This window comes from Malurus melanocephalus, unplaced genomic scaffold (genome assembly GCF_030028575.1).
Source record: "Malurus melanocephalus ecotype Western Australia unplaced genomic scaffold, MMel_1.1 scaffold_16, whole genome shotgun sequence".
Taxonomy (NCBI): Eukaryota; Metazoa; Chordata; class Aves; order Passeriformes; family Maluridae; genus Malurus; species Malurus melanocephalus.
The window spans coordinates 2,128,878-2,156,358 of NW_026623248.1; the positions used below are offsets into that span (position 1 = coordinate 2,128,878).

The following is a 27,481-nucleotide window of genomic DNA, read 5'->3' on the forward strand; positions in this document are numbered from 1 at the left end:
YGCAGATGCAGCTCTTTCCTCCTTATGAGAATGCCTGTTTCCTTACAGGGGTAAACCTTTGTGCCAATTTACAACGTTGTCATGCATGGGAAAGGGGTCCTCTGAATTTCTGTTTGGGGTGAAAAATGTAGAGCAAGAGCAAAATAATCTGATGCTCACAGGCAGAATTTATTTAGCTGGAAGAGGCTTAGGAATCATGGGGAGCCAAGTGCAAAAACAAAGGCTGGCACTATGAAGTGAGGAGAGCTGAGAAAGGACAAACTACAGAAAATACCTCTAAGGGACCTTTAAACTATGAGCTGGCATTGCAGAGGAAGATGCATCCCCCTCACACTACCTTTTCTTTGCTCTCTGTTTGCAAGTTTTTAATTCTGTCTACACTCTGCAGTGCAAACTATTGAGCACAGCAATGCTCCCATTCCTCTGAGTGGCCTTCAGGCACATAAAACTTTCCAAAAAATTGTGAGTCTCCTGCTAATAATCCCCCTTGAAATATGCTGGCATAGGGTCCTGGAAAATGGCATGCTCAGTTTGGTTCCACAATCACTGGAAGAGTAGGGAAAGGTTTCCTAAAGACCTCTCCCTATTACATGGAAACCTCTGTTGAGAGGGCAACGCACTTGCAGGAACCTCTGTCCCCATCTCCCAGATTATCAATTGTTTAGATGGAGACTGGCATTATCTGTGTATTTGTACAGAATCCAGCTCCGTGGACACCTGCATGTTCCCAGAATAACAAGGATGATTATCTCCATGCCATGTCCTTCTCTGAGGACAGTAGTGGCACAGGCTCTTGGAAAAGGATCTGGAACAGACCTCTTGACAGACACCGCAGTTATGAGGAGCAGTGAAATAACTCAACTGAGAAGCTGCTCTGCCTGCTAATAATGAAGCCAGCCAAGAGCTGGCAGCTACCTGTGCCTGTGCACATCCCGAAACAGAGGAATGCCACAGAATGATCCTATGTCTGCTCCAAGCTCATTTTGTAGGAGACCTGCCAATACCTGTGTTGCTACAGAGGAAAATGAAACTTCTTTTRAATRTGATMGTGTATTCAAGGCTGRAAGAGTGAGAAAARMAATTCACAGAGTTAATTCCAACCCRATGGTCATTTAAAATAATTGTGCTATGATCAATTTTGAAAAATGTTTCCATTTTCCATGTGTGAATCTCTATGCTGGGCAGACATCTCTGAACAGAAGATTTGAATCCTGAGTGCTACATTAAAGCTGTCACTGGGAACATAAGCCTTGTTACCCATATTAACAAATAACAAACCATTACTCTGGCACTCTCCACAACTGGTGGTTAACTGATTAGTGCTTGGAAAGTGCACTGGAAAATTACAGTGCTATAGCAGAGCAAAGTATTATTATCATTAATATAAGGGACAACTTTTTTCCTAGCCTGTAATAATTTTTTTCTCAACATCAGTAGGTACAGATTTATTTGGAATGCCCTCTGCAAACAGAGGCCAGGTGGCTGCCAGCCCAAGGTAACCAAGTAGTTTTGTAAGCAGAAGTAGAAAATATCCTTCCCATACATGCCTGCACACAAATAGACWGTAGCCCACAGCCCAGAGACACAATCTCCCACTAACTTGTTCCAACCTTGTGCTGCTCTGCTTCACATAAACTGATAAGACTTGAGCAGAGAAAGATCAGCTATATTCCAGATTCATAGCAGAAGCTATCACAGGGGATACAGATCGTCAAAACCTATTTTTTTTGGTTAGCACAAAATGCTACTAGTTCAAACACTGGGATTGAAACCAGACTGAAAAAAAAGCTAGAACAAACCCAAACTAAAAAGGAATGCCACGACACAGACCTTGTTGATTAGCACAGTGGGCAGCTCCCCATCCAAGAACAGAAGGGCAATGCAAATCCTGCCCTTTCAGGGAGCAGCAGCACTTGGCTCCCATGAAGCCATAGTCACTGCCGGCCTCTAAGACCTASGTTGGCGGCAGGGACCTTGGCAATTCTGAGAGCTCTGGTGCCACTCTGGGATTCCTGAGCTTTCTCTGCATCCTTATTCTTATAAATTCTGCCCAGCAACTTCATCCCAAGTCACGGATCCAAGGAGCAGGTAGCCCAAGGCTCAAGTACCTGGATCCTTTAGAGGATCAGTCTTTGGAAATGTTAAGACTTTGGCTTTGCAGAGATGTGCTGTCCAGCACAGCCCCATCTTTGGAAATGTTAAGACTTTGGCTTTGCAGAGATGTGCTGTCCAGCACAGCCCCAGTCTTTGGAAATGTTAAGACTGGCTTTGCAGAGATGTGCTGTCCAGCACAGCCCCAGTCTTTGGAAATGTTAAGAYTTTGGCTTTGCAGAGATGTGCTGTAAATCCTTACCAGAAATTGAAGATGCTTGCCTTGAATTCAGCTGAAGAGTAGTTTTTGAATTCCATTGAGACMCACAAACCTATATTTAAATGAAAAAAATCCAGCCAAGTGTACAGATTCTCTAGTTAACAATGGGACCGGCAACATGTGCTGCAATGCTTTGGTCAGGACGAGAGCACTACAGGGGTTGTGCCTCTGTGCAACAATAAATTTCTTAGAACTGACAAATAAATTAACTCAGTTCTTTATTTAATACTTGCCAAGCATTAAACTGAGTGTTCCCAGMTCAAGAAGCACTCATTAAGGAGCTCAGTAAGGCCAGATGAACATTTTGGTGATGCAAAGCGCCACACGCTTTCTACAGGACAGATTTTCATTTTAACAACCCTGCTGCAGAGCCCTGGGTGATGAGACACTCATGTGTCATCTCCTCACCTGTGCATCCAGTTCCATGATGTGAGCTACTTTGTTCCAGCCAAATCCAACAAAGCGCCTGTCATACTCCGGGCAGTCCTTCCTCACCACCACGTATGGCTCAAAATCTGCTTCCCACTCCACACGGTAGGGGGTGGTGGCCGTTCGCCACTTGGCAAAATTTGTTGGCGCGTGCCCTTTCGTCCAGACGTGGTACCTGAAACAGACATAAACGGCAGGGACGTGGGGAGGCAATTAGATAGAAAGCATCTCGGCGAGGCAGCAGAGTATTACCTGTTAAATGAAATGCTCAAAAATAAGGACATCAGCTTACAGTTCACATCATCATTTTCAGGATGCAGCAGAGGCAATTTCTAGGACTATTTCCAGCACGCTTCCCAGAGCTCAGTGCCTAAACACATCTCGTTGGTGAAGGATAGTGTGAAAACAGTACCTCATGCTAATGTGGGAAACAATTACACTGTACCCTGTCAGTTCATCTGCATTACAAGTGCTGTGTCTTATTCCTAACAACCAAGCAGCTGCATAGGTCAKTGCTCTAAAATCAGAGTGGAAATCTGCAGCTCAGATAAGGTCCCTAAAATTTGTGATTTCTCCACCATGGTGACATTCACAATCTGTTTTATAGGCAATTTTATCATTTGCATGAGAGACACCTGCAGCTATGGATAGATGTTCCATTTYATTAATTACAGTTATTACTATGGCAGGAACCAAGATGCATAATTACATTAATAAGTAAAATWTTACATAAAGTCTTTCTGCTGCAAGTTCTGCATTGTGAGGAGCACTTCTGWGATCCTCAGTAAGGTAATCAATTTGTTTTACAAAAAAAGATCCTATTATATCTTGTTAATCTTGTTTAGGTCACAGCTGGTCTCTTCCCAGCACAGCTTGAATCCACCCCATTAGAGCCATGTTCAATGACTCCTGCTCACTTACTCYAACACTTTCCAAAAATCAATGAGACAAGCTCTTTCTGCAGATTCATAGATTAATTAATGAAACAAAGGCATAGCAGGTATCTGTATTAMAACACCGAATATGCAACAGAAGGGACAAAACAAATATCCTGCCAGTTTATAAAATAAGGTGCAGGGATGACTCACATCCTAAAAGTGAAAGGATTTGAGMATTAAATATTGCAAAATTACAACATGATGTAATGTTTCACTCCAAAAAATCTCATAACGTTGTAAGCCATTGCTAAAAACAGGAATGTAAAATCACAGCCCAGGAGTTTTCATTTGGACATATTTATATGGCTTGTAACAGAAGAATCAAAGATGCTCAGCTTTGCTGACTCTCTATGGTCAGCAGGAAGGCTGAATTATTAGGACGGCTTTGGGGTCACAGTAATGTGTGGTCCTCTGTATGCTGTATTTCTAAACTGTAAACAGGTTTCATCACTTTCAGGCATTTGGCCTGGGGACGAGGAACAACAAAACCCTTCTGTATTAAAAAAAAACCAAAAAACAAAAAAACAAAAAAAACCTGACAGTGAATTAATTCTCCAGAGATAATTAGAAAGCAGTGCCAGATTCACAAAGATGCCTATAATCCTTAATGCCCTATGGAAACATCTCCAAAAACCTATCCCTTTTCTTGGCCTCTCTTGGAGGTGAGTGGCTAACCTGCCCAGTCACTAATGTGCAGTTACCTATGCTGGAAAAAAAACCAAACCAACAGTCACAATGTGGGGTTTAAAATAATAGAGGATTGTGGAGGGTGCTGTATCTTCTAAAATCCTACCTCTGGCATTTTGAAATCAATTATGATAATAATAATAAAAATGACTGCTAAACAGTTATGAAGTGATTTGTATCTTCAAAGCCCCAAACTTTGGTTAATTGAGAGATTCCTGCAGAGAAGCAGCCAAATGCTGTTATTTGAGTAACACTCTCCCACTGATTTAAACAGGGGGTAACAGGGGGTAACCATAAAAAAAAATCAATTTCTTTCCACCCTTTTTGGAGATRTCAGTGTAAGCACCTATAGCAGCTCAAATATAACCTCTGTGAGTCAAGAGAGCAAACTAGCAAGGAAAAATAAATAATTGGGAAGAGATAATGAAAGGAAAATATGGAACTGGGATTGCAGAGACAAAACAAAGCAGAAAGGAAGAGGAGACTTGATTGTACAGAACCAAATAACAACAGAGATTATTTACTTGCCTCTTCAGAATGACTGATGTGGGTGGAAAGAAAGAGAAAGGCAAAAGGATAGCTAAGGTCTGAGCAAAGAGGTAAATGAGYACAGGATGCTCAAATGAGGTATGCACACAATAGTGACAGAGAAGTAATTAGACTAAAAACAAGAATTGTGAGAGGATTATTGGATTACATACATATCTGTACATACAATATATCTGGGTTCATATATATATATATATATACACATACATAGATAATCTGCTGGAAGTAGATGTTGGTCAATGACTGATAACATGAAATGAACTGCAAAGGAAGATAAGCAGACACCATCACATGGAGGTCCATAGAGAGGAAGCTCCCATTAAAGGATTTAATGTTTCCAACACACTTCACTATCGGTGACACAGCTGTGAGAAGTGGTTCACTGTCCATACTGGTATTCCATCTCAAAGGACAAATGAACAAATGTAATTTTCTGCTCAGGMCCTTCTCACTCAACACTTAAATACACATTGAATTTTAAGGCCACACTCAGTCTCTGAGCCCCCACAGAACTTTGTGAAAATTGTGAACAACATATTTTTACTACTCTGGCAATTTTAACAAATCCAAACCAAGTAATTGGATCTCCCTAAAATCATGATGMGTTTCTTTCCCATGGTTCATGGAAAACAACTATAACACACCACACCCCCTCCTCCTCCACTTTGGATCCAATGTTTCTTGTTATTTGTATTAGTGATTGCTTTTATTTAAAATAAAATGTCAAAACTACAGTAAACTTYGCTAAAGTTAGCAAAATGAAGTAGTTATTCTTCTCAGAGTGTTATTCCTCCCTTCCTTGTCCCTCTAAGCTTCCTGTTTTAGTGAGAAACACGATTTGGTGGAAGAACAACTTTCCCWGTTCTGTTCTCAGATGCTTGAACAGTTTGCTGGATTGTGGATGCAATCAGTTAATTAGTTAATCAGTTGTTGCTTTTGATGTTTTCTCAGTACCATGATGCGTTTTTTCCCAGCTGTGGTCTCCCTTGTGCCTGGAAGCGTGTGGGCAGTACTTKTGTGGCTCATCAGCTCTTTGCCAAGCCCTGAGCAGGCACATTTTGGGGAGAACACTCCCAGCCACCAGCTGCAAAGGGAGCCAGGGAGCTGGCCCAGAGCACCCGCTGRCACCGAGGGGGTCACACAGCACACCCTGCCAGCCACACACACTCACTCGTCTTCTCTTTTCCTCTGCTGCTGACTGAGGGATGTAATTGAGAGCCGTTGTGTACTTCTTAGCTGCCCAGAGGTACAAAAGGTCACCATTTCGAAAAGAGGTGACAAAAGCAATTTCAGTGAGGGAAAGATTGTAATCTAGCGTGTGGTGTGAGGGACTGGGATGCTGCAGGCATTCTCAGCAATCACTGTCACAGCAGTCCTCCCCAGCTCACTCCCACCCGCTCACTGTCCAATTGCAGCATTATTAAAGCACCTTGAGGGTGGAGGTGGAAATTCTCAGCCCAGCTCACAGCTGCTCTGTGGCTGCTGATAGATTTGAGCAATGAAACGAACCAAAGCAAACTAGGGAAGCATTTGTAAAATGTATCCTACATCAATATGTACACCGGCCACAGACTGCATGTCCTTCAATTCTTATTTAACCTTGCTTTGGAAAAACTCCCACTGATTTGAAAGACATTTCTGCCTGAGTGAGACTTGAGAAAGGATTTGCAAATCTGGCTGAGTACATAACACACCAACACGCTGTATTAGCTCGAAGATGAAATCTGTAGTGGAAGGCCACCACTGTGCAGCTGACTGCTGGTGAAATGCAACATCTGAAAATCCTGAGGGTGTCATTTTCCAAAGAAAGGACTTTTTTCAGCTATGGGAAAGACAAATATTTTCTATCAAGAGATCTCATGTACATTTTTGTCTTTTGACTGTTAAAGAATGATGGCAGAGGGAAAGGTACTTGTTCTGTCAGTATCATTATGTAATTTTCCAGAGGCATGGCTCTCTCAGTCGCCTCAAGTTTCTATCTCAAGGCAGAAGACTCATTGGTAGAATTCTGACACTGATCAGAATTATGTTTGATCACAGACTGTCTGCTATGACATCTGCATGCAACCACATGAAGGAAGGGTGGCTGCTGCAACGAGAAAGGTGTGCAATGTAGGAAATGGGAACAGTGTGAGGAAAGCTCTAAAGAGAAGGATGGGAGAGGTATGATACTGAGCTCCTCCAGCCATGGATAATGCCTAGCTCTTTCATAGCTTTTATCTCTAGATCTCAAAATACTGTAAAAAGGAGAGGTGAACATTGTTACCTGTATTTCAGAGATGGAGAACAGAGATGTAAGAAAGCAAAGTGATTCGTGCACCACCTCTCAGCAGGGCAGTAGYGGAGCTGAGAGGAGAACGCAGGTCTCCTAAGCCCCCTCTCTGTGCAACATCATAAGGCCATATTGTACTCTTGCCATCACTGAGATGCTTTACAAGTGTCTGCTAATCAGACCTTACCACATACACCCAAGAGATGGTTAACCCCTGCTAGTTGCATTTTAAAACTGAAGAGTCTGGCAGATAATAGAAGTGACTTGTTCACAGCCAYAAAAGGAGTCTGTTTCAGAGAGGAGCTCCAAATTTAGATATTCTTTGCTTCTTAGCCTCTAGTCAGAGTACTCTCTTACCTCTGCATGGAGGAACTCTCGGTATTTAAGCAGCTGTTTCACACTTTAAAACAGCAAAAGACAAGCCTGCATTTGTTTTTCCAGTAAGGAAGAGAACCAATGAGCAGAGATACATTACTTTTGGTCACATGGGAGGACACAGCTACCCAGACAGTATTTGGCAGCCAAAAAAGTAAATTACACGCACTTGACTGTAATGGTCATRCTTGATTTTGTGGTGCAATAAAAAATGACGAAAATAAAACAAATTCGATTCAACAGCTGAAGTCCTTCAGTAGAGGACTGTAATGCAAGATAAAATGCTGAGCTTACAGACAGAATATATCCACGATTCTGTTCACTGCCTCTCTATGAATAGGGAAAAAATTCCAATAAGTTTCTTAATGCAGATGACATGGAGAGAAAAGAACCAAATAYTCAGAAGAACATAAAAAACAGATAATGACCACAGGTTCAAGAGTACTTTCATTACCTGAATGTAAAGAGGGTTCCCATGTCCAGCATAGATAACAGCTCTGCTTTTGACTTGGGGAAGGAGAGGCGGTAGCGTAGGGTCTCAAAGGCAGGTACAATCAGAGCTTTCTTGGTGTTAGCTAGGTCTAGCTGGATGACAGACTTCCTGGCAAAGAGAAACAACAAATAAAAGCAGGAAAAATTTCAACTGAGCAAATCACTGGGCTTTTCAAAATAAAGTGCAAAGAATGGGCAGTTAGATACTGTAAATGTAACTACGGCCCATATCTCTTCCCACAYGTGCTTCATATTTTCTTCTGCTCCTGGTCTGCTGCTGCAAGAGCAGGGAGAGGAACAGAATTCTAAATGGACWTGTGTGTTTGACTGATCAATGCTGTCCTGACAGAGACTGTGCCAGCAGAGAAGAGCTGTACACTGGTTGGACTGGGAYGCCTCACTTTTTCCTTCATTTTGCTGCAAGTTGTCCAGTGCACAGATTATTTTGGTATTTGAGTGTGTGCACATATGCATTTCACACAGCAGGGCTCTTTTCCAGGCAGGGGCCTTGGGACAACAGCAGAGGAGCAGCTTAGCAACCTCTCATCCTGCCTGCCAGAAGTGTTCAGTCTATTCTTTCCTAACAAACTCAAACTCAAAGAAAAAGAAGTTACTTTTCCATTCCCCAACTGAATCTTACCATGCCTGTCATTAGAAATAACTCTGTCTCAATTTTCCTTTCATTATCTCCATATTTCRTACTAGAAATATGCTTCTCTCTCCCTGTCAAAGTCAGTTCCCCTTAACAGGATTCACTGTCCTGACTTTTATGTTATTGCAACAAGAAATCAAGGACAATGTTGACAAGCAGCAAACTCTCTACAGCCTTTTAAGTTGAAGGAATTGGGATCACTGTCCTAATAACAGAAGGACAAAACAAACCATTTTTCTAGGTCCAGAAACCTGGAATTCATTTATAATGCTGTCAGTAAAAAAGAAGAAGAGCATGACTCCCTAATAAAATCTGCATTTTAGGGAATTCATGCCACCCTATAGMGCTGTTCTATAAAAAGCAATCTGTTCTCAGCTCCTTACTGCAAAGTTTGCATTGTTTAAAGAGCCCCTGACACATTTCAGTTAACTTTTCACAATGGAAGGATTTTAACAGCATCTTATCATAACCRGTTTTGTAGTTTCTTTACTATCTTCTCCCTCACCATCACTAATGACCAAGATATCTGCATGCCAATAGAAGACGCATTCTCAATGAACATTTGTGACCTTCCTGCGTTGTTGAGCAGGCCAAGATATAATCTTTATGATGTTTTTAATTCCCTTTCACACTTCTCTGAGAGCAGGGGATACTAATATAGTTTCTTTTCCACTATCTAAGGCTTTCTGGTCTCTGTGCAATTGATCAGCCTTGAGCAGTACAGCTTTGGGGATTCAGTTCTAGGAAGGAGCAGGTAACATTTGTAGTGATGTTCATCCTTTGGGCTCTGCAAGGAAAACAGCAGCTTGCATTTATGGCTGTTACTATAACTTAGTTTTATGGAGAGCTCAAAAGGCCCAGGCCAAATTCAATGACKTGTTGTGCTTGACTCTGTCAAGGAATAGGAGACAATCCTGTCCACCAGAGTTTACAGTCTGAGGCTGATCAAATTTGATACAGGCACAGGYAAAAAGTAACAGCAGAAACTGTCAGACAGAGCAGCCTGTGTTGAAATTAGTGCTGAATGTGACTTATTCTCTAAGATATGGGATACAACCACAAAAATGCTGTCGATATCAGCAATCCCTTCTGCACACTCCCTGCTGCTCTTGTCACCTGGAAATTTCATACAGKTGTCAATGCCTGAACTATTGGAAGGAATAAATGATAGTACCTTCCTGAGGAAATCAAAAGACAGAGGGAACACTAACAGAAGAGCCTGAAATCGCTTGCAGTGTCAAAGGTCCACATGAAAAGCTAGGTAAGTGAAGAGAAACAGGGGTCTGGAAACAAGATGCTTGTAGTGGATACAGTCAAGAGAACTGGTGGAGGTACTTCCAGGGTGAAATAAAATAGCAGGATATTCCCTGCACAAGTATTTTCAAGACCTATGTGAGCATCTGAGGTGCATGTTGGTGTGGTGGGTTGACCTTGGCTGRACACCRTGTGCCCACAAAGCTGCTCTCAGCCCTCCTYCTCAAATGGATAGGGGACAAAAAATAAGACCGAAAACAATTAATATGTTGAGATAAGGTAGTTTACCAAATCAAAAGTGAAAGGTTGAGTGTACACCAGCAAAGACAAAAMCAGAAGATTTTGTTTTCTCCTTCCCATCAAGTGATATCTGGTCACTTCCAGGGAAGCAGGCTTCAGCACACATAGTGGCTGCTGCAGAAGGCAAGCATTCTAAGTGCGTGACATTCTGACACAGTGAAGGTTAGGTTAAATTTTAAATCCAATCAACTGTATTTTTCACAAAGCAGAAAGAAATTAATCTTAAATCACAAGAGTCTCCTCATGGGTTGAATGAACTCCAGCATGTTGATATCAATTTTCTGATCTGCATAGTTCTTTGCAAACTTTAACACAGAATTCTTATCCTCGTGGAAGTAGATAGTAATATCATTCCCATTTCTGGAGGACAGAGTAGTTCAGACACAGAAAGGTAAAGCACTGCACTCAGAAAAAAAAAAAAAAAGGAAAAAAAGAGTCCATTAACTCGAATTTGTTTCCACCATCAGGACTCAGTAAGTGGTTGGTTGGAGGTAACAAATATGGCAGTTACTGAGCTTGTGGTAAGAACTGGAGAGATGTCAACCCACTGCTGATTTCATTAGAATGCTCTTTCTCTCTGCAAAAGCAATGAGTTCAAAGGCATCCAACGAAGAAAAACCAATATGCACAACCTGAAATATGCTGAAAAATAAACAGAACTACTTCACAACTCATGSTGTAGGGAGAGATATAAAACCCGTGGATGCAGATTGGATGCCAGGTCCCAGTTCATGCTAAATGTGTCACTGGAAGCCAGGAGCACATTTTACACAAACGTGTCAGGAAAGAAGTTTCATGCTAGCTGTGACAACTGTAGATAAGCAGCCTGTCCAGCTATTTTATGCCAGATTACTGTGGGATAACCCAAACACCTTACTTGCAGCAACTAGAAGGAGCTTTTACCTTTGGGGCAATGACAAGATGACCCCAGTAACTACAGTAAACAGGAAATCTTGAAACAAAGCAACAGTTAGATAAAGGGACAGGTAACCACCAGTTCCATCAGCTTCTCCTTCAAAAMTGGTTGTAACCTTTCAAATGTGACACCTTCAAAATATGCTGAAAATATTTTTCAAAATTCCTTTCTTTCTGAGAATGTATTATCTGCAGAGACACAATGTGCAATATATGTAAATCAGCAAACTTGCAGTGAGAGGGACTTGTCTGGCTTATTCTACACAAAGTGATGCCTGAAATACCACACTGTTTCTATTTGTTTATGGTTGTTCTATCTGAGGAAATGAGGATGGAAATGTTTTACAAACAATTGCTGCCATTTAGACAGATAGCACTAATCAGCTGTTTGCAGAGGCAGTGGGARCAGTCAATGCAGGAAGACACCAGGCATCCATATTTAAAATAATCTCAATGCACCTCCCTACTACTTTGCATAGAAAAATCATTACTGAAAAAGCAACAAAAGCCTATAGTCCACATGCAGRAAAAAAAATCCAATCAGTTGGCAAAGTGCTGGTAGTAGCAGATTAGCAGCTTCAATATTCCCAGGCAAGAGAGACTCACAGTCAGAGTCAAGGCAGTATGGCCCTTAAAAAAGGCTGGCAGGGTAACACAAAGTCTCAGATGCAACAGCTCTCAGACAGAATCTAATTTTTTTTTTTTTTCCTGAAATATCACCAATGGTGCATTTAGTTCTGTAACACAGTATCACCCTATGAGAATTATTTCTGTGGTTGTAGTATCTCAAGTAAATGGTGGTACATCATTCTGTCTTCTCTCTTCTTCCTTTCATTGCTGGCTCCCATACGCACACTGTGAAGCAGCAGGGAAGAACAAGTTCCTTTTTTAACACTAAATGCCAGTATCAACAGCTGYCATCCTTACTGTGTCCAGCACTGATCTGAAGAAATGCACCAGTATGCAACAGTAATATTGAAGAACAGAGAAATGAAAAACAGCTCTTCCTCCACCTATCTAGATGTAGCTAATGTGTGCAAGTGACAAAATATTTCTGGAGTGTTCATAGCRTAAGTTGAAAAGACTTCAACAAAATAAGACGGAAACAAGCTGACACAGTGTGCTAGCACTTAAATGATACAACTGAAATTCAGCATCTTGAAAGACATAGAATGGTTTGGGTTGGAAGGCACCTCTAAAGTGRACATKAGCAGGGACATCTTCAACTAGATCAGTTTGCTCAGAGCTCCACCCAGCCTGACCTTGAATGTTTGCAGGGATGGGACATCCATCACCTCYCTGGGTAATCTTTTCCGGTGTTTTGCCATCCACATTGAAAAAACTTGTTCCTTGTATCTTATCTAAATCTACCCTCTTTTAGTTTAAAAYCACTCCCTCTTGTCCTATCTCAACAGGTCCTGTTAAAAAAGTTCCTCCCCATCTTTCTAATAAGCCCCCTTTATGTGCTGGAAGGGCATAATAAGGTTTCCCTGGAGCCTTCACTTCTCCAGGCTGAGTAATCTCAACTTTCTCATCCCTCATAGAACATGTACTCCATCCCTCTGAACACTGAATATGTTGGCCCTGTACGTATCTTACCGAATTAAACCTGAAAAAAAGAAACTCCTCCATGAATTTATGATACCAGAAGGCAAATTCTCCTTTACATTCCAAAGCCCTGGGCTTATGAATTGAAAGGGAACGCCTACAGACCCTCACTGGAATACTTGGATCAGCTTTTACCAAATTAGAACAGAGACGAAAAGCAAAACTGGTCAGGATAAAGGAACTGACATCCTCCTGTCTGGCCACAGGGTGTCCTCCTTGCTCTATGCTTTGGCCTCAGRTGACCAGCCTCTGCAGGGGAAAAAGGTCTTTATTAAAAACAAGCTCAGTTAATGGATCAGAAATCCATAGTTTGCTCAGCCCAACCTGCTCACATGCAGTATAATACAATATACCCTGATGYTACTCCTCCCAGTTTCCTTATGGTAATTCTTTTGCTTTGACAGGTGCTGGCATTGCAGTCATGTTTTTGAGCTGGTTAGACTCATCGCCCCCTTTTCAAGATAAGGACCTGGATTAAGAGTATGTCACATGGACAACAATCTCAGTAATGCTTTGCATGTTTTTAGTGTCACTGATATTAAGAACCAGAGATGTTTAGAGAAATTGCCTGGTTCACATCTCTGCTAATAAAGGATGCTCTTGGACATTTAATAATACTTAAACCAAATCCAATTTTCAAATGGGCTCTTCTGCAACTCTGAGGGGATTATTCTAATGGCTAACAAGGCTCATGTTCAGACCTGAGTTTTTTTCTTTTATACTGGCATTGCTTTGCTTTCAGTTACAGCCCTTTCTTCTACTCTAAAAATTCTTGTGCCTTGCTGGGCATAGTCACTCCCCCGATATTTATAAGCTGCCTTTTCCAGATCTGCTCCAACTGCTTTGTTTTGGGAGTACGTGAGAAGGGTGGGATGTGGAAAGGCTAAAATCCCAGGTGACACTGGGAATCTCCCCACTGTCCATTACCTGAGGTACTCGTAGAGTCCATACATGGGCAGAAAGTCAATGTCGGACAGGAACATGTAAGGGGTGCTGATGTGCTTCATGGCCACATTCCTTAGCAGGTTCACGGGGTAGAACTGCCCCTCCTTGTACACGATGTGGTAGCCAACATTGTGGCGGCTCATCAGGACCTCTGAGCCCTGAGCGTAGCGCAGGAACTGCTGGGCTTCTGCATCAGAAAGGTACAGKGCCAGGCTGATTGGACCTTCCCAGTGTTTGCAGATGGCTTCAAGCATCTGGAGCCTGAAAGAGGAAGGGTGAGAGTAAGAAAAAGCCATTTCCCTATTTGGGGCTCTGTGCCTGGGTTCACCTGATCAAATGCAGATATCTTTCTCTAAGTGAGACAGATTGGGGACACTTTATATGCTGTGGAAAGCAGTAAATATTTCTACAGCATAATTCATCTCATCTAAGATGGTTGATGCCTCCTCCTGGACAGATGGACTGCACACTGGATACACCTATTTCAAGGAATCCCAGGGAGCCTGAGGTGGCCCTAGATCAGATACACACAGCCACAACTCAGATCCCTAAAGCACCATCATTTTCTGCCTTAAGCTTTGATGCTGCAGGAAAGCTCAAATGGATAAAAGGACTTACCTGATGGGAGCTTTGGGCAGTTGCAGGGATCTATCCATGTGGATCTACTTRCAGGATAGGGAGCTTGTAAACTTCAATAGTGTCTAGTTCCCAATTCACATTTCAGGTCAAACTATTCCCACACAGTAGCACCACAGTGCTCTTCAACAAGCTTTTGAGGATACAGGAGTACAGACCCACAGATCATTTTACCTCCTGTTTAGGAAAACCTTCCCCAAATTTTTGCAAGGCAGTCAGTCAGATATTAAAAGCTGTTAAAAAAGACAGCTCAAGGGGATGCTGACTTATGTGAACAGTTGCATTAACTAGAAGGTGGCTCACTAGCAGAGAAAGGGCAAAAGAATGGCACATCAATGGAAATGGGATTTACTATTAGCGGGGAGTAAGGAGAGAAGGAAGGACAGACGTGGCATTGCTGTGGAATTTCAAAAGAACATTTCAGACATAACCATCATTGGAAGTACTAACTTGTATATGTTTAGCACTATCTCAAATTTCATTAAATCATTTTTTAAACAGGTTGCATTGATGTATATTTTTTAAAAAWTTCAGCAGTTACAATAGTAGTGATGAAAATGACAACAAAAGATTTCATACAAAAACGTAAATCAAACCCAACCTGGTCAAAATCGTTTATGCATGTTGGGTAATTTATTGCCTCAGGACTGAGATGTGTCACCCAAAAATACAGTGAGGACTGATTACAAAACCTCTTGATTTAATAAAAAGGGAAATGACCTATGCAGCCTTGCACAGGCTGCATAGCTTTTCTATTAAAAACTGGGAAGAGTAGATGATGCAAAATGATAGTCTTCTCTCCGTTCCAAATCCACATTACTGATTTTTCCTATTAATATTTATGCAAACCACAAGGAAGGTTTTCTGCATTACCATAATCTGAGAAAATAATTTCTGCCTCCTACTATCTCTCTAAGCTTTGCAAAATAAAGGAATGATATACTCACACCAGTAAACACACTGTATGACTTACCATTAATAGCTTTTTCCTGCCTTTCTGAATGATTGTGATGATACCAAGATGATATAATAACTTTTTGTTAGATTGGAGATACTACTTTACAAGTCTAYACTTGGTACATCATTTTCTTTTTATCTGTTATTGAAACAAAGGCTRTATTATCAGCCTGAAAAARTCGTGAAGTGTCTAGACKTTTGATTACACAAAYAATAAATAGGGATWTTTTTTTTCCTTTTTCCAACATAGTGGAAATCTGTTAGTCAGGAGAATCMAGTCTGTCAGCACTCAAATTTAGGGCATCCTTTTAAAAATGGAAAACTTGCCTAGTAAAAAATGCAGCAAAAATGCCTTCTAAGGACTCCATGAAGTGGGACAAATGGCATACATAACTTATTTAAACAGCACACCTGAAAATGCAAAGCGTTTCATAATATTGAAGTGGAAACTGGGTTTTGCTGGTACAAGTTCCCAGCTGGACAGCTTAGTACCCTTCAGAATACTACATTTTATGGTGCTCTTATTGACAAGCTYTGCTTCTCTAAGTTTGATAGGGGGACTGCTAGGTCATGCTCCATAATCTGCTCTCTGTAGCTTGTTAAATCTCCTTTGACCACAAAACATAGAATTATGAGTTTCTAAGCACAACATGACCAACTTATTTTGATTTTTTGCTGGGTTTTTTTTTTAGAGTTTTTTCTTGTTTTGGTCTTGAAGAATGCGTTCTCTTAAGGACTCYAGAGAAAATAAATATACTGCTGTACTGCATAATAATGAGATGATAATTTAGATGGTAAATTTTTTAAAGGTCTGTTCAGCTAAGTGAATTTTGATGAAATTCAATTGTTTTGTGAGATTCTTTATTTTGATTTTTCTTCTTAAGAATAAGCTACTGATTTCCAATTCATTCTCACTCAGATTTTAAGCAGTGTATTGCTAATCATTTCCACATTCTGACYTCACATTTTTTTAACTCTTGCTCTGATTTCTGATCCCTAGGATTAGCCTTTAAAAAGGCTCCCAAGCTAACACATGTGCATGAAAATCAAGCACTGCAACCAAGCCATTATTCAAGGAAATGTCACATCAGTGCAAAAAYGACAATTACCCAATAATGAACAACACTGAATGAAGTCTGTCTCCAAGCTTCCACCTAAAGACAATAATGTTTCCTCCTAAACTGCATCCCTCTCTTCCACTCCTCAAGCCTATAGGACAGGCAARCCTGTCATGATAGTCATGTCAATCTCATCTCCAACAAGAATATAATGGGAGATGCTGGGAGTTGCTTTTTGCTTTTCCTCATCTCTGATAATAATTTCAAAGAATAATTCAGGAATGCAGTGTACAGCACATTGTTTATGTACATGTCACCTCACATCTGAGMCACTATTCTTAAATGTCTACAGTTGTGCCAGAGGAGTTCAATAAAAGTTGTTTAAAAGAGATAAAAAAAAGTAAGGCAGCAACTGAAAGATGTGAAAGAAAACAAAGCAGCTAAGCAGTTCTTTGGTATGATATTATTTATTGATTTTAGCTGAAAGAAAGTATTTCCAACTCAAATCAATAATTTATAGCAACACACCAGCGAAGTAGGGAAGATTTTTCCTGCACAGTATCAGGATCTGTTCTTCCTGAATAAAAATGTGTGGTTCYGTCTATCAATAAAAACATGTGCCCCAGTGAGAATCCAGAAAKGGAAACAGATGCTAAGACTTTGCATCAGTGCCAGTGAATCAGAACTGAGCCCCAGCTCATTCTTTTTAATTAAATTCTGGGGGGGAAATATACCATGTGCACACACTAGCTTTACTAATTTACTGTGGCACTTGCTCAAAGTCTGGCCTAATTTATTTCTTTAGTTTTTTACTCAAAGGTTAGTGAGCACTTAAGAAATGTTTCCTCAATTAAAAATCAATAGAACAGACATTGATGTGCACAGCAAATCATAACACAATGTGCAGAGCTGAGGCACCAGTGGAACAGAATATCCCTCCTTCATTTCTGTTTGTTTTTAAAACAGGTTGTAAATGTTTTGTTGATCTCAATTCCTGTAACCCTCCTGGAAAACTGCTGACCTTCTACTAGTGTAGCAGTGGTGTTATTCACATGCCATGCTATATTCTCTATTTGCTATGCTGAAGTAAATGATCCCTCTCTGGCTAATACTCAGGGAGTTCCAATTTGTTTTGTAACCCACTCTGATAGCAGTAACTACAATGTCTGGACTAGATTTGAACTGAGAGGCTGGAGGAAAAAAAAAGAGAACTCACAAAATTTCACAAAGCTGGCTTATCCACACTGCACTTTCAACCTTCTGAAAAATGACAACCAATTGMAATGGTGGGAATCAGAAAGGTACAGGTGGAACTTGTCACGAAATGGATTTTTTTTCCCCCAAATGAAATACCAGTTAAATTCCATTTCACGTCAGAACTAAAAGCTGAAATGTTCTTCTGAGAATCAACATTTGGATAAAGATGCAATGACTGCTCAAATGGAGACTGTTCATTTCACACTAGCACATTTTTTAAAAAAGTATAATTTTCAACCTCGTAATTTGAAATTAGAGTGATTCTGATTCTCACTGTAAGAAAAATCACTAATTGAAAATTTTCTGCAAGGAAAATGCCAATGAAAGCAAAACTAACATCCTCTAGTGTAGAAAAACACATGCTAAAACTTGGTCAGCTACAATTGCTTGCCTAATTCTACTACAAACATCTCCTGTTTTTTCTAAGTTGCTGCAAAACTCCATGAACTAATAATGCCTGACAATCCCAACAAATAAAAAACTCTTGCAGCTCCAGTATTCACCCTCTCACACACTCTATTCACACAGAGTGTAGTATGGGGTGTGCATTGTACATAAAACATCCAAGTTTCTATGAAAGTGCATTTTTTCCCTCTCTAAAACATTACACAATTCGATTTCCCTGTAATGAAAGTTTCATGCTTCCAGATGAACAAGAGGTGTYCCCTACCTGTCCATGGACAGCTGTGCCACCAGTGTTACATCAGTGTTGTCTGAAGCAGGCTCGTACTCGTAATGGAGAAAATACAAATGAGTGCGATGGACGGTGAAGCGCTCCCGACGGAACTCGTAGCATAGATCATCCTCATCCAGCTCAGACAGCTGCTTCTGGAGCTGTAAGGAAAGAGGGGACATGARCAAAAGTTCCTTGTAATTATTTCAGCAAATCAGAGAGAACTGGGARGCTGGGAACTTCCTGAATTATGCAACAAGGAATGGAACACACAGAATAGCACGGTTTTCCTGAGCATCTTAAGTCCCTGGACAAGAGATTGGAARGAAAGACTTTCAAGTAAATTCATAATGCAGAGGGACCATTGTATTATGGTCTATATACTGTTTATATTATCTGTATCGCATACTTTCRACACCCAGACTAGCAATGAAACAGTGAACAATCACAGGTGGAATAATCACCAAGTTTCAGAGTAAATGTTCCAATGTGATGCGTSGTTTCATCCTTTCTAGAAGCAGTTTCACACAAGTCACAGACACACTCCACTAGACAACACTCAGCAGCAGATTCAGCACTGAGAGATTCCCATTCTGCTGCCTCTGCTGGAGAACAGTAACTGCTGYTACCAGCACGGACAGACAGCTGGAGAAGTAACATCTTTAACTGATCAGTACTCCTTCTCTTGAGATTTATGTTCTTTCCACTGCAGAGRTGCCAGAATTAAGCCTAAGCTTTTAACTGGATTTATGCTTCTGGATACCTAATTTGGGAAATCTAGAGGATGGTAGACAACTTCTTGGCTCCCTTGAAAACAAAGTGCCTCCAAAGTCAAAATGGGCATCTCTAAGCAATCTAATCCTAAATCTCTTAGACGTGTTGCTTTAAGAGAATAAAAGTTAGGCTCTGTGGAAAGGTAGAAGTGAAAAAGTGATCAAATGTCTACGCAGCTGACCAATTTMATTCCTAACTAACTATTTTGGGGGTAGGACTAGATGGTTGTTACAACGTCGCTTTCAACTCAARCTGCTCTAATATTCTGYGATTCTATGATTCTATGATTTTAAAGCCAAACATCTAGCTAGTCTGTTGAAAATGTATTAATTTAAAAGGAAAAACCAGTCACATCTGCAGTAAAATGTTATGAAGATGAACATTTTTTATGGTCTTAAAATGTTGTGGTGAAATTGAGTTCAGTTTCTATTGCTCTAAAATGTAGGTTGCTAGTAAGATAAATAATAATATAAATAATTCTTATATTTAATTTCTTAGAAGCATCCCATGAGAAGAAGAGTAAATTAGTAAAATATTCATTAGCAAATGAGAAAAATACTAATTTTACAGGAATTTTACAAATTTTGATAAAAATTAGGGTACCTTAAAACTATTTCATAAAAAAGATAATTGAATTATAGACATCTTTTTGTCCTGCTCAGAATGATTAAAGTAATAGTTTCATCATCTYCAAGAAAAAGCAATTGAAAATGTAGGTATTTTTCATTGTAATACTGTGTTAAGAAGAGCTGTTGCTCTTGGAACTATTAGTAAAATGGTTGCCATCCACACCAATGCTTCCAACTGAATGTTTTCCTGTGAAGGCTGATGGAATAATTCCTGATATTTTCCTGTAAATCACTCTATAATCTTCTTCTGAACAATGGAAATAACCTACTTGGATTTCAATGAGTTTTGGATCAAGCTGTCATTTTTCTGTGTTATTGCTCTGCATAGATATTAAAACACCCCTCAAGAGGGACTGCTTTTAGAAAGATGGAAGTCTGAATTTTGACAAATCTTTACTCTGACAAAACTTCTATTGATATCAAGATCTCTTTTAGGTCAAATAGAAATCAGGAGTTCTTTTATGTATTCTTGGAGTTTCATTCTTTCTGTTTTACAAATCATCATTCAGCTGAGCCTGCACTCTGTTTTCTAAATGACATTCAAATAATATTTGAATTAAACTCAATATTTACAATGACTAGAAAGTGTCTCACATCTTTCTGTTCCTTTCTTGAAAAGGGACATTAGTGTTCCCTTAACAGAATTATCAAGGAGATTATTGAAATTTAAATGGTTAAAACAACAGCAATGCACATTTTAGGGGCACCTTACTATCCTTCTGTATGCACAAATGASCAGGCTAGAAGATTTTAATTGCACAACAGTTATTAATCAGGCAATCACTGAATAATTATCAGATTGCATTTGGGTCAGAAGCTAAGAGACTATGAACACTTAATTACRAGTTCAAGAATAACATTTGGAGCTAAATTATGGCTTTGTGCACTTCTGAGCTCTGGGTGGGAAAAGAGGAGGAGACACAGCTTCTTAGGAGTCCCACTTTATTGATGGTGAAACTCACCAATCACAAGGTTGGTGATGGAGGTGAAGGAGAGCAGCAAACAAAAGAAGATCCCTTCTGCTGAAAGGAAAAGGAAATCTTACTTTTTCCACTGCATTTTGTAGGGTCAGGGTTTTGTTTCTGTCCTCCCTGACCAAAGAAGGGCAATAAAGCTGGTGATGGGTTCAGAAAACATGTTTTATGAGGAGTGGCTGAGGGAATTGGGGTAATTTAGACTGGAAAAAGGAACCTCTGGGGGGAGCTCACTGYTCTCTAAAACTACCTGAAAAGAGATTTTTAGTGAGATGAGGGCTGGCCTCTGCCATGTCAAATGAAAGAACGAGAGGTAATGGCTTTAAGTTATGCCAGGGGAGGTTCAGATCAGATATTAGGAAAGTTTTTCCACTGAAAGTGTGGTCGGGCATTGGAATGTGTTGTCGGGGAGGCTGTGGAGCCACTGTCCTTGGGAGTGTTCAAAAGATGTCTGGATGGGACAGCTGGGGTTATGGTGGTGCTGGGTTGACAGCTGAACTAGATGATCYCAAAGGTCTCTTCCAACCTCAATGATTCTGTGTTTTTGTCCTGTCCAACTTTTCCTGATCTTGCAGCTATGGTGGCAGTCCTGTGCCATTTTGTACACAGATTTGAAATGTAGAATGTTAAAGATGCAGAACATTAAAAAGACAGGAAATTGTCTAAGACAGACACACATATATCTACACTTTTACATCTTGAGTTACCTCTTATTATTTCTTTTGTTACATGATCACATAAAATTTCTCTAATATAATCTTTTCTACAGCACACACATTATGTGGATCAATTATTTAAGATGAAGAACTCTTAGCTTGGTTTGATGTTTGCTCCCATACCATATCTTCCTCAAAAKATGTGTTTATAATGGGAATGCTGACAGATCCATGCAAACAGATGCTTAAACACAGGGCATRATCAAAATAAGGATCTTAATATCAGCTGGATTTGATAAAAGATGGCATCCCCATGATGGACCCCTCCATTATATTTAAAATGATATGCCTAATACAGCAAAGATTTGTCAACTGTAGAGACACAGCATGTATTCTCATAAGGAGGTACCTGCTTAGCAAAGATTCTCTGTTTCTACAAATATTTCAATGCTAAGGCTACTTGCCACTAAGCATGTGGAAAATGCACCTTTAGGAAACACTCTCACAGTRGAAAAATGCACTGTTTTCAGACTGTGTGTGGTAGATGTTCTCTCAGGAAAYACTGTTGTGGGAAATAACACGTGCCTTTGTTAGCATCAAGATGCTGCTTGGTTCAGAAATAAAAATGGCAACCATGCTATGCATAATGCCAAAACRAAGATATAAATACATACAGAAATATGGGCTAAATTATCTCTCTGGGCAAACCAGTGTAGGAGGCTGGGGGGATCCGCTTCCATCTCAGGCAAAATAGTCTTTGAAGCTAGGCTGGCCAGAGAAATAATTTAGCCTTGATCTCCCAGGTCTTCTTGTCGAACATATTTCTGTGAGATGAGGTGTTTTACATCCCTATGACAGACAGTAGATCTGTATGACACATGGCAACACAACATGTACCTTTCACTGGCAAACTGGCTACTCTGCTCATAAATCTTCCTTCACAAGGCTATTCCTAACGTAACCAAATTTGTGATTGGCTTGATTTTTTTTTTTTTTAGTAAACCGCTGTGTCACTGAAACAATTCACTTCCCACAAAAACCCAGGTCTTCATATCAGATGAGATCAATTAAAAAACCAAGATCAGAAATATTTTCTTAAGTATTAGATATATTTTTTAAAAAATCAGTACCCCCAACAAACAACATTACATGTCTAGAGGTCATTTAGCTCTTGGGGAAGGGGATAAAATACCTAGTGTAGGCTCTCTCATCAAGTGCTTAAGTTGAGGCAAGGTGATACTACGCTTAAGTCACTCAATATCACACTAAAACAACAAGAAGGAAGCAGCTTAGATGAAAACTTAGAACTTTCAGATCATCTTTCCTTTTCACAGGCATGCACAGTTAAGTTTCATAGCACAACATCAACTCAGCTAAGCCACTGAAATGAAAAGCAGCACCAGTCCAGGATGTTAGTAAAATCTGGTTATAAATGCAGCAGTGTAATTTTCTCCAATGTAGCTGTCCTGGTTCCCACCAGCAGGTAATTTGGATTGCAACATCTAGCATTTTCAGAGCATGTGAATTAACAGTTGCCTTTAGCATAGTATAAACAAAGCAGATGATGATGTAGAGAGGAAAATGCATTCACTGAGTCTTGTTTTGGATGACCTACATAAAATCCTTCTGGCCTCTCCAATGATCAGTAATAAAAGCCAGACTAATTYCACATCAATTAAACTTYTATTCCTCCMACACCRTAAMATTTTGTACATTTGCTRTGGGTCAAATTCTGTGAAACAGAGCTGTGCTAAGGACAAAGAGAATAGTGCCTGAGCAAACCCACCTGGCAAGAGGAAYTGTGCTGCAGCATGTTAAAACCACTACTACACTTGCTGAATGGAAGTGATGGCTTATCTCAACTGCAAATATTCCACGTAACTGAGAACCCAAGTTTTAGGCATGTGTACTATCTCAGACAGTCCTGCATATATGAAGTACTACTCCCCTTGATCTTAGTTGCAGATGTCATATCTTGAGAGTCTCCTGCATCTCCTTTCCCCAGACCCCAGACAAACCTTCTTGGCTGAGGTGTTCCGAGAGCCCTTTGCAGCACAGTGTCTTGACAGCTAAGTTCACCTTGCTTGTCTTTCCCCAGACTGGTGCTCAACCCATTCCTTCTTGTGTTCTATGGGTCTAATGTCCCTGTGCCTCATTCCGTGGTCCCTATTCAATCAGTCTGCCTACATCTACAGACACCCATCAGTCCTTTCCACTTCCTGGTCCAAACACTCTCTCTTTCCCTTCTGCCTTTAAGCTGGATTTCATCTCTTTTAATGTGAATCTGGATTTTTTTCTTCTCGCTGCTGTCTGGACATCACTGAGGGCAGTGGATATTTCTCAGAACAGTGACCAAATAGAGGTTCCTACTCTCAGCTCTACTGCCCAGTCAGATCATGGCATGGAGGATTCAGAGGAAACAGTCACAGAAAAAACAGTCTTTGTCCAGGTCCCCTGCCTGCAGCATGCCCAGCCCTGCTGGGGTTATCATAAAGATAATCTGCTGGTTATCATAAAGATAATCTGCTCAGATATATCCAAGCACACTCCTAAGAAAGAGTCTCCAGAGATCTGAGCCTCCCTGAAGTCAAAGCAAACACTAATGGCAATGCGTAAACCATGATTTTTCAGCATTACAATTTGCCTAAATTTTTACCACAATGGCAAAAGATGTGTCTCTGCATGAAGAGTCAGCTCCTTCTCTGAGGTATGGAGTATTTTCATGAAGAGGTCATCAGAATTTTTGTTGTGTGCAAACCTCCAAGCCTTCCCCCACGTTTCGCTTTAACAAAATTCAAGAAAAGGAAAAAAGGTGTAACAGTGTGTCAAAAAAAAAAAAAAATCTCAGTCCATGTGCTCCTCCACTTAATATAATATTATAAACAGTTGAAAGCAGTATAATGGCAACTTTCAGGTTGGTRACAGGATGGTCTGCCAGCTCAGCATTTAATAACAATAAAAGTTAAAATAATAGAAACAACACAGCTGGGGAAGTCAGGAATTCACCTCAAAACTGCCATATACCATCTGTTATTACTAGAGAAATGCTATGACATCACAAAATAGCAACTTGAAACTGCAGTTCTAGAAATCAGCCTGTACTCTTGAAATTCAGGAGGAGCAAAGGGTACTCAAAGCATCAGTCTGACTGCAAGTTCAGGGCTGTGATACTGACTTGAAAGCTTCATTTGCATGCTATTTTTAGTCACTCAAAATTGCTAAATTTGTTAGTAGTGTTTATACTGTGCAGCATCTTGCTAGAATCTCCTTCTCTTCTGCTGGATACTCTTACTTGGCAGGCACAGCCTTCTGCTACTATTAGAATTTTTGGTTTTGCACAAAAAAAGTAATTAAGTAAAAACATACTTAGTATGTAAGGACACATCCAAGCAAGTGCATGAAGGGACAACTGGATTTTTTACACTACTTCTTTGTATTGCTCATTTGAAAATTTAAGAAGAAAAACCAGCAGACATTTTTTTTCTCCTGTGTTTGCTGAAAGTTTTCACTAATGGGAATCTACCGTCCTTACGCAGAGTGGAATCAGTGATATACTTCCCACTGATCTTGCTCAAGGCTTTGGATCAGGACATAGGCTTCACTAACAGGGGACACTCCATTCAACCTTCAGATTTAAGGCTTTGGCAGAAGTACCTGGTGAGAAGCTGCCTGCAGGAAAGAAGTTTTATGAGAATTCTAAAAGGTTGAGTGTGTGCCTCTGTCTAAAATCAGGTTTACAATATCTATCTCATAGTGTAACTATAGAGATTGCCTGGAAGATCCTGTTGAAATATTTTAGGCTTTACAGTAGGTCCTTCAGAACAAAATGCTGGRTATATGTATTAAAAGCCAATAGAAAATGTTCAAATTGGAGATTATTATAAGCTTTTCCTTTTTGTATTTCCCAGAAGTCTTCTGCATTGCATCAAAATAAGAAACGAGTGAGAAAGGGGAAAGAGCATGGAATAAGGAGGATAGAGTGACTAAGGATATGCTCTAGGGGCCACTTGAGTCAATGACTGTGTTTCCAGGAGGATTTGGTTCATATTCTGAATTTTCGACCCAGAATCTGCACAGAAGACAAAGGGGTGATTGTAATTCCAACTTGCAGAGAGGAGTCTGCTTAGCATAATCTCACTTCAGCACATATTGAGTAAGGGGGCATAGGGTACTGCTCTATGGCAAGGCAGCATGTGGCAGGCTCCTGTCTGTCCCTGCAACACTGAGGACCTTTCAGCTTGAATATTTTGAGGAGAGGATGAAGCATTCACACACATATAGCCATATATAAAAGCAATAGTCCGTATTTTTTTGCCTCCAGTATTTCAGTTTCTGAGCCCTATCTGTTCTATCCATTCCCATTTGCAATGCTTTGGAATCTGTTAAAAGCCCTGTTTGGTACAGCTGAAGATCAGCGTCTGACTAGATCAGGACTATGCAGGGCATTATCTGAAGATGGCCTTCAGACCTCATAAGATTCATTCTGTGGTATTATACTTTCTCAGCAAACATTAGAAAAAGGAAAGTATGGATACTTCCACATGGATATATATTTAAATACACACRTATTCACACACATACACAGAGGAAGGGAGAGAGAGATTAAAGTGAGGTCCAATTACTTTTTAAACTAATGCCCCTTTACATCTCTCTGGCACTGTTAAGAGTCCTTAAAAGGGAAGATGCATAATTTACATTCATTTTAAAGCCATCTCTGTACTGATGAGAAGTATAAAGGGGCCTTAGAGAAACAGAATCAGCCCAAAAGCACCCAATACCACATTTCCTTTTCCTGTTTTACAGATATTTGCATTACAAATGAGATGCCTTAATTACAGGTTGAATTGTAACTAAAACATATCTACAAATACAAACTGTAGAGAAGCAGTGGCTGGTATACTGGAACAAGACTTTAAGGGTATCTTCTGATACAGCCAGACGGTGAGTGAGACTCACACCAAGCCACCAATTCTGCCACAGCAGGACTCAGTGAATTTAGTGCTAAAGTMATTCTCTCTGATTACAAACAGCAGAGCTGTTCTCACGTTTTGTCCACTGGTCCACAGTGCAGAGAAGCACAGGCAGATGAAGGAGAATATTTTACCCACATACACTGCCTAACATCATAAAGTTATGTTTTGCAGATGACAGTCTCAATTCAGAGAAAAAAACCCAAAAATAATAGGGAAAGATAATTCAAACAGCAATTCCTACCTCATGCATACTTGACTTAATATAAATTATTGCCTTTTATGTAACATAGATGCTTATGMATCCTAATGGAAGCCTATAAATACATCTTGTCAGATTGAAGGTTCAGTCTCCAGTTGWGAGCTGGCTGCCTAGGGGGGTTTAAAAGCAGGGCAAGTGCACAGCAAGGATTTCTCAAAACTCTCACTTATKGTCCTCAACTTGTGGTCCAAGGACTTTCTGCACCAAAGCTTAAGAGCTCCTGATTGGTTTTCTTTCCAAGAAGAATAATTTTTGAGGATATKTGTACTTCTAGAAACCTCCTGCTCAAAGCTTCATCACATCGAGAGTGAAATGTCTGTCTTTGTTTTGCAGCTCTTATTTGCTATTTCCACTTCATGCCCCCTAATTCTTGAACTGGGAAGAATGATAGTGGTTTCCTCCTCACCCTACAAGATGCTGTGCTTCTGAAGATAATCCTGCAATAGATCATGGCAAAATGCTGTACTTAATAGCACACCTGTGACATTGTATATGCTGCAGCAGATAGAGCAACAGAAAGAGTGGTTTTCAAGGTAATCCTATTCTTRGTGTCTCATAACTTCAAAGCTGAAACTTGCTTGCTATATTCTACAATAAAAAGGACAGTCAAGTTTAGAGGAGAGCTTACACCAAGGGCAACYAATACAAAACAATGTCTTCTAAGTGATTACTGTTAAGTTTTCTGATGTCGGATTTTTTCGATAGAAGGCTGTTAACTTTTTGGTGTCTCTTGGCAAATTAAGAATCATGTATTTTTGTATGTCTAGCTCATTCTTTTCCAGTATCTTTTTTTTATATATAGATATATATAATTCATAAATGGAGGAATGAGTTACATTACTTTTTCA

At 40.1% G+C, this 27,481-nt stretch overlaps 1 protein-coding gene across 2 annotated transcripts in view; it reads right to left on the reverse strand.

Moving 5' to 3' along the window:
• LOC130585316 (xylosyl- and glucuronyltransferase LARGE1) overlaps window positions 1–27,481 on the reverse strand; it is a 273,505-nt gene that overhangs the window by 13,582 nt on the left and 232,442 nt on the right. For both annotated transcript variants that reach the window (XM_057385770.1, XM_057385761.1), the window contains 4 exons: window positions 18,366–18,529; window positions 13,770–14,048; window positions 8,076–8,222; window positions 2,780–2,975 (listed from right to left, as the gene is read on the reverse strand). In XM_057385770.1, coding sequence (XP_057241753.1) covers window positions 2,780–2,975; window positions 8,076–8,222; window positions 13,770–14,048; window positions 18,366–18,529 — 786 coding nt within the window. The remainder of the gene's footprint in view (window positions 1–2,779; window positions 2,976–8,075; window positions 8,223–13,769; window positions 14,049–18,365; window positions 18,530–27,481) is intronic.